Here is a 14,031-nt window from a genome sequence, read left to right as displayed (position 1 = left end):
GACTCTGCATTTCTTAACCCCTACCACTCACCACCTTTGAGTCCAACAACCCTAAACCCAAATTGGAATTGTAGAATTTATCCTGACAAGAGCCCCCAATCTGCTATGGACCAGGCCAGACACCCTGAAAATATTTTAAGAAGGTAGCCGAGACCCCAACTTTTTCTTATTTTAAAGACTGATGTGAAGTGGGTTTTTCAGGCATGATGCAACTGGTCAAACCACTCTGCTTTAAGCAAAACAGAATTTATTTAAACACTATAGTTGAAACACATTTCCAAAAGGAAAGCAGAATTTAAAGTAACTGACCTGTTGGACAACCTAACTGACCCGATGGAGCAGCTTAACTAATTTAAATGTTCCCATATAATAACATAGAACATTACAGCACAGTCCAGGCCCTTCGGCCCTCGATGTTGCGCTGACCTCTGAAACCAATCTGTCACTTCCTTTGGTGTTCATTCCACATGAACCACCCTCTTTATGAATAAATTGACCCTCAGATTTCTTTCAAACCATTCTCCTCTCACCTTAAAAATATGTCCCCCAGTTTTGAATTCCTCTACCCCAGGGAAAAGAGCTTTGCTATTCACCTTATTCATGCCCCTCATGATTTTATAAACCTCAATAAGGTCACCCTTTAACCTGTAACACTCCAATGAAAAAATCCGCAACTTGTCCAGCCTCTCCTTGTACGTCAAACCACCCAGTCCTGGCAACATCCTGGTAAATCTCTTAATGCTCTCCAATTTAGTAATATCCTTCCTATTGCAGAGTGACCAGAACTGTACAAGGTACTCCAAAAGTGACCTCATCAACATCCTGTACAATTGCAACATGATGACCGAACTCTTAAACTCAATGCCCTGAGCAATGATGGCAAGCCTGCTAAATGCCTTCTTAACCAACGTGTCTACCTGTGAAGCAAATTTCAAAGAATTATGTGCCTGGACCCCTAAGTCTCTTTGTTTGACGATATTACCAAAGGCCCTTCCAGTAACTGTACAAAGCCTGCCTATTTTTGTTTTACTAAAATGTAATAGCATGCATTTATCCATCTGCCAATCCTCAGATTCCTGCTCCAATTGATCAAGGTCCCTTCGTATTCTTAGATAACCTTCTTCACAGTTGACTATACCACCAATTTTGGTGTCATCTGCAAACTTACTAACCATGTCACCTGAATTCTCATCCAAATCATTTAGATAAATGCCAAACAAAAGTGGACCCAGCACCTTGCTGGTCACAGGCCTGCAGTCTGAAAAACAACCTCTACCATCAACTTCTGTCTCCTATCACCAAGCCAATTTTCGATTCCGTTAACAAGCTCTCCCTGAATCTCATGTGGTCTAACTTTACTAATTAGTCTACCGTATAGACCCCTGTCAAGCCTTTACTAAAGTCAATGTAGACGACATCTTCTGCTGTGCCTTTATTCATCTTTTTTGTTTACATCCTGAAAAAATTCCAGTCAAGCGAGTTTTGAGAAGATTTGTAGCTCAGGTTGAGGTTCTGGATGTGAGTTTGCTCGCTGAGCTGGAAGGTTAGTTTTCAGACGTTTCGTCACCATTCTAGGTAACATCATCAGTGAGCCTCCGACGAAGCGCTGGTGTTTTGTCCCGCTTTCTATTTATCTGGATAGGTTTCCTTGGGTTGGTGATGTCATTTCCTGTTCTTTTTCTCAGGGGATGGTAGGTTGGCTCCAAATCAATGTGTTTGTTGATGGAGTTCCGGTTGGAATGCCATGCTTCTAGGAATTCTCATGTGTGTCTCTGTTTGGCTTGTCCTGGGACAACACATCCATCCCAATCAAAGTGGTGTCCTTCCTCATCTGTATGTAAGGATACGAGTGATAGTGGGTCATGTCGTTTTGTGGCTAGTTGATGTTCATGTATTCTGGTGGCTAACTTTCTGCCAGTTTGTCCAATGTAGTGTTTGTCACAGTTCTTGCAAGGTATTTTGTAGATGACGTTCGTTTTGTTTGTTGTCTGTATAGGGTCTTTTAAGCTCATTAGCTGCTGTTTTAGTGTGTTGGTGGGTTTGTGGGCTACCCTGATGCCAAGAGGTCCAAGTAGTCTGGCAGTCATTTCAGAAATGTCTTTGTTGTAGGGGAGAGTGGTTATGGTTTCTGAGCCCGTTTTGACTGTTTGTTTGGGTTTATTGCTGAGGAATCAGCGGACTGTGTTCATAGGGTACCCATTCTTTTTGAATACGCTGTATAGGTGATTTTCTTCTGCTCTTCGTAGTTCCTCTGTGCTGCAGTGTGTGGTGGCTCATTGGAACAATGTTCTAATGCAGCTTCGTTTGTGGATGTTGGGATGCATTAGAACATTATTCCAATGAGCCACCACACACTGCAGCACAGAGGAACTACGAAGAGCAGAAGAAAATCACCTATACAGCATATTCAAAAAGAATGGGTACCCTATGAACACAGTCTCCTACTGACGACACACAACACCTCATGGATGCCATTTCTTGAGTTACTAGATGTATTTGAAATCTGTCCCATTTGGCAGATAGGTAGTACCACACAACACATTGTAAGGTATTCGCAATGTGAAGTTGGGACTTCATCTACACAAGGACTGGCCACTGTTAGCAGTAGAGCCATGGTCCTATTGCATCTGCTGCAGGTAAATTGGTGAGGATGACAGCAAATATGCTTTTCCCTCCTTTTGGTTCCATCAACACCTGCCACAGACCTAGTCTAGCAGCAGTGTTCTTTGTGATATGACCAACTTGATCAATAGTGGTGCTGCCACCACTCTTGATGGACATTCAAATCCCCCACCAAGTAGAGTACAATATGGAGTACTGATTCATCAGTCGAAGTCTAATTTACTGTCTCATTGTAAATATTTTGATCCAGATCTTCCAGTTAGTGACCAAATTTGGACGTACACAGTTGACCGCATATAAAACTACTTACCTACCTTTCTTGTCTGCTGGACTGGAAATTTGATGTCCTCGTTGCTGCATGGATCCATGTACAGACAAACAGGAGAGGCTTGGTGATTTTCTATGTTTCCAGCAAAGCTGTACCCCTTTTGATGTATAAAAAAAAATTGAAGACATTTCTCTTGAACTGTGACTTTAACCGTCACTAAGTTAATATCCCTTCTGGTCATTCCTTGAGACACAGTTGAAATCGTTTTCCATCTTTTATTCAGTTTAGTTTTAATTGCAGCTCCTCCACTAACTCCTGAGTGGAACTTCTGAATGCTGTGGTGCCACTCCAACCCCTGTAATTGATTGCAATATCTAGGAGACTATGTTAAAGTAAGTTTGCAATTGAAGTGGATTGCAAGTTTGTAGTGTTTACCTTCGACACATTCAGTATGGTCAATAAAATGCCGTACTTCCATAATTTGACCTTTTGTACCTCAATACTGTAAGTTGTAAATGTGCGGTACATGTGTTTTCAGATGTTGTGTTGCATATGAAACTTACTTATTTACGAGTTCATCTTAATCACTTTTAAAAAGCCATTTAATTTTGATTTTGCACTGCCACCTACTTGTAATGTTTTGTGTGTGCATCTATACTTACGTGGTTACTTCAATGTGACGAAAAACTGATGTTTATTTCCCGAATATTCTCAATACCTTATTTTAGTTGCCCAACGCTAGTAAACTGCCTGAGATGCCTTGGTTTGATGATGACAGTATGGTCTCTGAGAAGGTAAATGCAGAAAAATATCAAGAACAAGAGTTGCTATGCCCATTAAGTAATTAATGTGAATGAATCTGCATGATGGGCATTGTGACATAGCTTTAGGATTGGCTTCTTCCAATGCATCTTTTTGAGCTATTAGATGATGATTCACTCTTCACGGCAGGATTTGTTACTTCTTTGCACTTTGTCACCAAAATAGATCTTTGTAAACTGTTTTATACTGCACACTAACAGGCTTTCTTGTGCTGGAGTCTCACCCTAGCACTTCAAATAACATCATTGCTATTTTTGTGGCCTTGTGATTTAAGCTACATTGTTTCAAGCCAAGTGTCAGCAAAAATATGTGATGACTTAGTTGAGTCAGCCCTTTTCTCTTTGTGTCTCTTTTCTAACCACCTTCGAAAATTGGATAAAATACACTAAAGCATTTTTAAGAGGTCTGTGCATTATTTAGTAGCGTATTTGATATTCAGTGTTAATTATTGTCTCTCAGATTAGCACAAATGTTGCTAAAGCATGTTACTGAAGTAATGTTCAACATAAAGCACTTGTGAACATTGATTTTGTTTTGGCAGTTTATCATCTTTTTCACACATCATAAGCCTACGACTGGCAACTACAAACATGTTTCATGCATCTCTTATGATTTGCAATGTTATCTCATCAGTAAAGCTCAGGATTACTTATGTCTGAAAAGAATTATCTGATCTAGTGCACAGTAACGTACTATCTGAATTTTCCTTTTTATAGAAACCTGCTCGCTACCGTAGAGCTATAAGTTATGACAGCAAAGAATACTACTTGCGGCTATCTGCTGGAAATCCTACTATGTATCCAGATACAATTGAAGAGAGTTCAGAGGGTGAAGCCACACATCATGAGCCAGAGCATGGAGAAGATACAATTGCAAGAGTCAAAGGTTGGTGTATTATACAGCTAGCAACCTGCAGATATTTAGTTTCTTGAATACCTAACAGTAGGTCTGGGCCTGTATTTTAGCTATAAAGTGAAAAATAATATTGCTGTTTCAATTTTTTGTGATTTTATCAAATAATAAAATGTTTGTTACTTCATGACACACACGATTATCAAAAATTGGGCTAGAATTTTTCTACAATATAGTCATAGATTCCTTATGGAAGAAGGTCATTCAGCCCTTCGAGTAAACACTGACCCTCCTAAGAGCATCCCACCCAGACTCAAACCCCCTACCCTATCCCTGTAACTGTGCATTTACTATGGCTAGCCCATTCAGCCTGCACACAATGGGCAGTTTAGCATGGCCAGTCCACCTAACCCACACACCTTTTGGACTGCAGCAAGAAACCAGAGCACCTGGAGGAAATCCATACAGACACAAGAAAATAAAATGTGAGGCTGGATGAACACAGCAGGCCAAGCAGCATCTCAGGAGCACAAAAGCTGACGTTTCGGGCCTAGACCCTTCATCAGAGAGGGGGATGGGGAGAGGGAACTGGAATAAATAGGGAGAGAAGGGGAGGCGGACTGAAGATGGAGAGTAAAGAAGATAGGTGGAGAGAGTGTAGGTGGGGAGGTAGGGAGGGGATAGGTCAGTCCAGGGAAGACGGACAGGTCAAGGAGGTGGGATGAGGTTAGTAGGTAGATGGGGGTGCGGCTTGGGGTGGGAGGAAGGGATGGGTGAGAGGAAGAACAGGTTAGGGAGGCAGAGACAGGTTGGACTGGTTTTGGGATGCAGTGGGTTATCTCAGACATGAGAATATGCAAACTGTACACAGTCCCTGAGGGTGTAACACAGGACCCTGGTGCTGTGAGTCAGCAGTGCTAACCACTGAGCCACTGCTGCACTGCCGTAATAGTTGCTGCATTTCAAAGGCAGCTCATTATGTGAATTGTCTGAAGACATTCCAGTGACAACACATCATATTAAGAGCACATGTTCCTTTTTCCAGAATGGAAATATTAGTAACTTAATCTTCAATTAATTATGTATGTAAAATCTGTAATGGGGTTTCTGAAGGTTTGATAAAATTGAAATTTTAAGATCCTGGGAACAAAAGTAAATCACTCATATCCCTCAGCCTGTTATGTCATTTAGTTAAATTATGATTGAACTGAATTTCAAGACCTTATCACTCATATACCTTGCCTGTTTAAATGTATTGATTTCAGTGGTGAAAATTTCATATGGTAGTCCTTACTTGGGTCACCTCAAACCTCTATACTTAACAACACTTGCGCACCTAATGTCATGATTTAATACTTAAACCTAAATGTCAAAAGGATATTGTATTCTAAATAGGAATATTAATAAAGTAATTCTAATTAGTTGTTTTTAAACTAAAGGGCAAAGTCTACCCAAATGCCATTATATAGTGGAATTGCATGGTTTTATCAGCTGAACAGTCAGAAAGAAGCCTGTGAAGCTTATAACAAAATGTGGAGCTGGATCAGCACAACAGGTCAAACAGCATCTCAGGACCACAAAAGCTGACGTTTCGGGCCTAGACCCTTCATCAGAAATGCTCTCTGATGAAGGGTCTAGGCCCAAAACGTCAGCTTTTGTGCTCCTGAGATGCTGCTTGGCCTGCTGTGTTCATCCAGCTCCACACTTTGTTGTCTTGGATTCTCCAGCATCTGCAGTTCCCATTATCCCTGTGAAGCTTATGTAGTTTAATGCACTTGCAAACCAGTCAGAAGTTCACAGAGCTGATATACACAAACGCACTGGTACAAGTGTTCTAAAAAAATGCTCAGGGAGGTTTAATAAAAGAATACAAGAAGTATGGATAAAAGTAGTAATTCAGTGAATAACTAAATATATAATGGTGTTCACATGGTTTGCACTGCAGTAAGAAACAATTTTGCAGCAATGTATGAATTGATCAATTGGAGCTAATTAAAAGTTAGATTGCGTTTATGAAATACTTGTTAGATGTTACCTGTTTTGATCAAATATATTTGCATTAAATTTCTAGATTAATATAAAGTCTGTAATTTTCTTAGGAATTGTGAAGCCTCCACTGAAACGTTCACGTTCTGCCCCTGATGGTGGTGAAGAAGACAATACAGAACCTTTCCTTGATCAGATCTCTGAGGGAAGTTCAATGGATGAAGAAGAGAAGACAGACAACCAGACCCTGCTACGGTTATTAGAGGAGGGGGAAAAGGTACAGAAACTCATTACAGTATTTTCCTCAAGTGTTTATTGGCTTGATCCATTCATCTTATAAAACTCACCACTTCACATACCAATTATCACCCCTTTGCTCCAGCCTGTCTGCAGTAAACTTCTCCCTCTGCTTGAACCAACAGCAGTACAAACAACACTTTAGCGAGTGTGGCTGACCTACTTTTTAAAAGTAATGTAACCCTTTCTGTAATATTTGGGTCTTTGCATGAACTTTATTAGTGGAGTTGAGACATTAAAAAGTAGTATTTATTAAAAATCAGATATTAGAATTGCAAACTTTAATTCTCTCTCTCAGTCCATCTTTTGATGTACAGTTCCCTCTAAGAGGCATGAATGGAAAAAAGCATGAGCTGCACAATTTGAATGAGTTTAGAAAGCCCAGCCTTGATTCTAAAATTTAAATTGATTGTGTAGCCTTGGGTTTCTCAAGACAGCAACTTGCTTTGATATAGCACCTGTTAATATTAGAAAAATTCACAGACCATTTCACTAGAATAAAGCTCTGTCATTAGGACGTTTCAGAGTTAATAAAGAGGAAGTGTTGGATAGGCTACCTTTACTTGCACTTGACAAAGCTTTGGAACCAAATGAGATGCATCCAAGGAAGTGAGAGGGGAAATTGGAGGGACACCGGCCATGATCTTTGTCTTCCCTGAACTCCGAGGTGGTGACGGATGATTATTGATTTGTAGACATTCCACCTTGTTTCCAAAACATTTGTCAGGATAAACACAACAATACAGACCAGTCAGTTTAACTTAAGTTGTTGGGAAGTTTTTAGAAACGCACTATTTAACATCGAATTCATAGTCACGTGGAAAAGGATGAGTTGTTTAGGAAGAGCCAGCATGAATTTCTAAAGGGAAAATAAAGTTTGACTAACCTGCTGGAGTTGTTTTTTTTGTAGCGTTAATAGGATGAATGGGGTTAATACTGTTGATGTGGTGCATGTAGACTTCCAAAAAGCATTCAATGCAGTACTAAACAATAGATGTGTCAGAGAAGTTATGTCTAGCTTATGAAATAAAAGCTGCAGTAGCAACATGATTACAAAATCGGTTGAGTAAAAGCAAACAGTAGTGGCAAGAGAATGTTTCTGAAACTGAAGAATGGTTCATTGTGGAGGTCCCCAGTGTCCCCTTCTTGAAAATACTAATGATTTAGATCTTGATGTACATGGGACAGTTTCAAAGTGTGCAGATGATGTAAAAATCAGAAGCATTGTCAACTGAGGAGGACAGTTAAAACTCCAAAAGGACATTGACAAACAATGGGTCGGGCAGATAGAAAGCAAGTTATGTTCATTGTGGAAAGTGTAAGATTGTCTTTCCATGTTCTTCCTACCAAAATGCACAATGTAAAACAGTGGTTCAATAATCAAGGGGGTAAAGGAGCAGAGGGCCTTGGCTGTATAAATGCGTGGATAGCTGAAGATGGCAGGACAGGTGGAGAGCGCGTTTTTTTTAAAAAGTATAGAATGTCCTGGGCTTTATTAATAGGGCTGTAGAGTACAAGAACAAGGATGTGATGTTGAACGTACACAAGACAATTTTTAGACCTCTGCTGAAGTATTATGTGCAATTCTAGACGCCATATTATAGGAAGGATATGTGGACCCAGTGAGATGAGTGCAGTAGAGATTTACAGGATTGATTCCAGAGATTGGACACTTCAGTTATGATGATAGATTGGAGAGGTTCAAACGTTTTGGAGAGAAAAAGGCGAAGAGGAGATCGCCAGGAGGTTTTCAAAATCATGACGGGTCTAGGGAGAAATGGATCCTATTTGTAAAACGATTGTGAACATGTGGGTACAAATTTAGTGATGGATAAACATTTTAAATGAGACTGCTCAGTGGGGTGCCAGGAGAAAGAGACAAATTAAGAGGAGCTTTGGTGATGAAGGCTACACTTGGCAGAGCAGGTTCCCATGAAGGTGGTGCCTGGTTTAAAAGCTTCAGGAAGCTCATAGACCATCTATAAGCCAGGTTTTCATCACAGAGATGATATAAATATAATCTTCCACAATGAGGCCATCAATGGCAAGGCCCTCTTCCATAATTGAGCAAACTTAGTGGAAGGAAATTGGGGAGGGGGCAATGATTATTGATCGTCTGACAAATTCAAAAAGCTGTTAGAGAGATGAGTAGGACATGAAGGAAGTAAGCAGGATTAGCTGTTTTGCCCCTTCTCTCTCAGCAGGCATACTAAATGGGTGGCTGAGGAATAGATTAGCTTGGAGAAATTGCGCACAATGCTTGTAAAGAAACAGTTGAGTCGCTCAGTTCTTCTGTGAACTCTACAAAAAATGCCAGAAGGAATCTGGAAGTTTAAAAAAAATTAAATTGCACACTATTAGCATTAAGTGACCGATGGAAGACCATCCAGATTGTTTCTTGCAAGGTCACTATGCAAGTTACCTGGTAAAAGACCCCATATTAAGAATAGATGATGAAGATGGATGTAAAACAACTCTATATTATTTGGCTCAAGACCAAAGTTTGAGTGGTTAGTGGCTCTTTCAAGATCATAAAACTGTGTTTCTGCTTTGAACATATGCAGCACATCTTACAAAATATTAAAGTTATCACAGCATTATTCTCACCTCATCCTTTGGCATGTAAACAAATGTCAGGTGATCTGCTGTCAGTAACATTTTTAACCATCGGTTTCTTTTCACATAGCTGATGTTAGGTTAAGTTAATTATCAACAGATATATGACAGGAAATAGGACTATTGTGAAAGCATGAGCTGCCCTAGTACCAGGATTTTTATTAATAAGTTTCTTAATTTTTTCACGATACCTTTCATTAAGTTGTAGACTTAGTTGAAAAGCTAAATTAATTATCTTTGTGTCTTGATATTGAGTGTTAATGTCAGAATTTTTCTAGTAGACACTGAATCAGTGAGTCAAATTCAACGTAGATTGCTGTGAATTTTAAGATATGATTAATCATCAGGATTATTCATATTTAAATTGCATTGTTTTATTTTGCTCATTCTCCAGTAGCTTTACCTCCAGTATTTTGTTCCTTTTTTGTACTTTTTATTTGTAATTTATTTTAAGGGGAACAGTAGATTGCGAACAACTCTGCTCACGTTATTTTACATGAGAAAATTTTACAAAATGAAAATAGCAAATACTGCAAATCTAAAGTTTGAAAAAAGGGAAATAAGCATGTAAGTTAGCAGTAAAAGTACATTGGGTATTTCTTGCCATCAGAAATGTTAATGTGTAATGGAAGCCTTTTTTTTAATAAAACTGTCCAACACGCAGATAACTAACGAGAGATAGTTGTGTGACTCGAAAAGATATATCCTTTTAGCATATTTACAGCTATTAGGAAAACTTCCTTATGACTTTGCAAGTAATTAAAGAATACTTTTCTCGGTCTGAGTTCTAAGCACGAAGCTTTGATACTAAAAGCACATACAAGCTTAAGATTTAGGAGCAAAAGTACACCATTTGGCCCCTCAAGCCGCCTCTGCCATTCAGTAAGGTCATGGCTGATCACTTTTTTGTTTCAACTTTCACATTCTTATCAAACCTTCCCAATAATCTAAGAATCTTGATAGGCAAGGGAAACAGATTGCCTCCACCAAAAGAAAAATTCAATGATCATGCCTCTGCACCTTCTGAGGTAGAGAGTTCCAATGCTGCACAAATCTGAGAGCAAAAAAAACTTCTCATTTCTGTCCTGAAAGGGTGACCCTAATTTTAAAAATGTCCCTTTATTCTTGACTCAATGGCAAGATTAAATAACCTTTCCACATCCACATTCAGGTTTTTATATTCAAGAATCAAACCACTCTTCACTCTTCTAAACGCCATGTCTAACTTGTCCAAGTTTTCTTCATAAGACTGCCTGCTCACTCCAGATATCAAACCAATACACCTCTTCTGAGCTGTCTCTAACTTGTTGACATCCATCCTTAAACAAGGAGGCTAAAATGAACAGTATTTGAGATGTAGTCTCACCAATGCCCAGTATCACTGGAGGATAACATCCTTACTTTATGTTCAATTGAATGAAAGGATAGCTTTTCATAAGTTGCCTTGATCACTCGCTGAACCTGCATGCTAACTTTTTGACTTACGTACCAGCTTTCACTAATCACCTTTTACCAAAATGCACTAACAGATCAGGAACATGCAGTAGTTTGTGTAATTACCATGATAGTAAATTGATTAGGCAGCCATAAAAGCTTTTATCACCATAATGACCTGGAGCAATTCTTGTACTTCAGCTGAAAGTTAGAGAACCACTTGTAACACAAAAGTGCCAGCATCTACAACAGTGATTCATCAAAGGATAGCTTATAAGTTCAATTAATTGGAATTTTGTGCATTTAAATATCCAGTTTCTTAATTCTCCCAAAAGATTTTTTTGTGGAAATATTTACTTTTCCAGTGTATTAGTGAGAAGCACTATATTTTAATGCAAAAGACACATTGTTGGCACTGGAAATCTGAAAGAAAAAGAGGAAATGGAAGAATTGTTCAGAAAATTGGACTGCATTTTTTTGAAGCAGGAAGTATTTGGTTAACTATAAATGTTAAGAGTTATGTTGTAACACTGATACACAGTGGAGGCTGGACTTAGGTTTAATTGCATACTTATTGTGTTGTTATCGACTTATTATCTGTCAATTAATAAAGGACCCGGTCTGATCTATTATAGATTCAGCACATGTACAGATGTGCTAGAGTGCAGGGACTGGACACCAGCGAAGGTCTCCTCTTGTTTGGCAAAGAGCATTTCTATGTGATTGACGGATTCACAATGACTGCAACTCGGGAAATCCGTGATATTGAAACACTGCCTCTAAAGTGAGTGCATTACTTTTATTTCATTGCAGTATTGACTAAATGTTACTTGCGAATCTGAAACAAGGCATTAAGAAGGCTAAGAGAGGACATGAGATATTGCTGGCAACATGGTTAAGGAAAATCCCAAAGCCTTTTATTCATATATAAAGAGCAAGAGGGTAACTAGAGAAAGGATTGGCCCACTTAAGGACAAAGAAGGAAAGTTATGCGCTGAGTCAGAGAAAATGGGTGACATTCTTAACGGGTACTTTGCATCGGTATTCACCAAGGAGACGGACATGACAGATGTTGAGGTTAGGGATAGATGTTTGCTTACTCTAGGTCAAGTTGACATAAGGAAGGAGGAAGTGTTGGGTATCCTAAAAAACATTAAGGTGGACAAATCCCCAGGTCCGGATGGGATCTATCCCAGGTTACTGAGGGAAGTAAGAGAGGAAATAGCCGGGGCCTTAACGGATATCTTTGCAGCATCCTTAGACACAGGTGAGGTCCCGGAGGACTGGAGACTTGCTAATGTTGTCCCCTTGTTTAGGAAGGGCAGCAAGGATAATCCAGGTAATTATCGACCGGTGGGCCTGACATCAGTGCTAGGGAATCTACTGGAGAAGATACTGAGGGATAGGATCTATTCCCATTTGGAAGAAAATGGGCTTATCAGTGATAGGCAACATGGTTTTGTGAAGAGAAGGTCATGTCTTACCAACTTAATAATAGAATTTTTTGAGGACGTGACAAAGTTGATTGATGAGGGCAAGGCTGTAGATGTCATATACATGGACTTCAGTAAGGCATTTGATAAGGTTCCCCATGGCAGGCTGATGGAGTCCGTGAAGTCACATGGGGTCCAGAGTGTGCTAGCTAGATGGATAAAAAACTGGCTAGGCAACAGGAGACAGACAGTAATAGTAGAAGGGAGTTTCTCAAATTGGAGACCTGTGACTAGTGGTGTTCCACAGGGATCTGTGCTGGGACCACTGTTGTTTGTGATATATGTAAATGATTGGGAGGAAGGTGTAGGTGGTCTGATCAGCAAGTTTGCAGATGACACTAAGATTGGTGGAGTAGCAGATAGTGAAGTGGACTGTCAGAGATTACAGCAGAATATGGATAGACTGGAGAGTTGGACAGATAAGTGGCAGATGGAGTTCAATCCAGGCAAATGCGAGGTGATGCATTTTGGAAGATCAAATTCAAGGGCGAACTATACAGTAAATGGAAAGTCCTAGGGAAAATTGATGAACAGAGAGATCTGGGTGTTCAGGTCCATTGTTCCCTGAAGGTGACAACGCAGTTCAATAGGGTGGTCAAGAAGGCATATGGCATGCTTTCCTTCATTGGACGGGGTATTGAGCACAAGAGTTGGCAGGTCATGTTGCAGTTGTATAGGACTTTGGTTCGGCCACACTTAGAGTACTGTGTACAGTTCTGGTCGCCACATTACCAAAAGGATGTGGATGCTTTGGCGAGGGCACAGAGGAGGTTCACCAGGATGTTGCCTAGTATGGAGGATGCTAGCTATGAAGAGAGGTTGCGTAGATTAGGATTATTTTCATTAGAAAGACAGAGATTGAGGGGGGACCTGATTGAGGTCTACAAATCATGAGGGGTATAGACAGGGAGGATAGCAAAAAGCTTTTTCCCCAGAGTGGAGGACTGAATTACTAGGGGTCATGAGTTCAAAGTGAGAGGAGGAAAGTTTAAGGGAGACATGCGTGGAAAGTTCTTTATGCAAAGGGTGGTGAGTACCTGGAACGCATTGCCAGCAGACGTGGTAGACGCAGAAATGTTAGCGTCTTTTAAGATATATTTGGACAAGTACACAGATGGTCAGGGAGCAAATGGACACAGACCGTTAGAAAATAGATGACAGGTTAGACAGAGGATCTTGATCGGCGCAAGCTTGGAGGGCCGAAGGGCCTGTTACTGTGCTGTAATTTTCTTTGTTCTTTGTTCTTTGTAATCTCCAAGTTCTTGGTTGATCGATGGCCTTGATAAAAAATATTAGATTAATGATCTATAAGTGCTAATCTCTGATTTTTTTCTATTATTATTCTACCTGCTTGTAACTTCTGAAGAACAGCAATGCTGACCTAGTAAGAAGTTGCTAACTACCTTCAATGTGCATTCTTCCTTGCCATCCTTTCAAAAAATATGCTTTATTTTGTAAAGAAAAGAAATAACAATTCTTACTCTGCACAGAAGAGAGTCCAGTTTCAATTCTGTTTTTCTAATTTGTAATATAACTAAGGAAGATTGTAATGGAGTTGATAATTTCCAAAAACCCGTATAAATATGTCAATCATCACCTTTTCATGTTGAGAGTGAACGTTTTGAGAGCCACTATTCCAGT

General features: G+C 39.7%; 1 protein-coding gene across 2 annotated transcripts in view; it reads left to right on the top strand.

Annotated features, from left to right (window-relative positions):
- Positions 1-14,031, top strand: part of wdfy3 (WD repeat and FYVE domain containing 3) — a 381,322-nt gene that overhangs the window by 311,926 nt on the left and 55,365 nt on the right. For both annotated transcript variants that reach the window (XM_048527789.2, XM_048527782.2), the window contains 3 exons: positions 4,429-4,597; positions 6,664-6,827; positions 11,533-11,681. In XM_048527789.2, coding sequence (XP_048383746.1) covers positions 4,429-4,597; positions 6,664-6,827; positions 11,533-11,681 — 482 coding nt within the window. The remainder of the gene's footprint in view (positions 1-4,428; positions 4,598-6,663; positions 6,828-11,532; positions 11,682-14,031) is intronic.

The sequence above is a fragment of the Stegostoma tigrinum genome, chromosome 1 (assembly GCF_030684315.1).
Source record: "Stegostoma tigrinum isolate sSteTig4 chromosome 1, sSteTig4.hap1, whole genome shotgun sequence".
NCBI lineage: Eukaryota > Metazoa > Chordata > Chondrichthyes > Orectolobiformes > Stegostomatidae > Stegostoma > Stegostoma tigrinum.
Note: the sequence above shows the minus strand (reverse complement) of the source record. Positions and strands in the feature narration are given on the sequence as shown.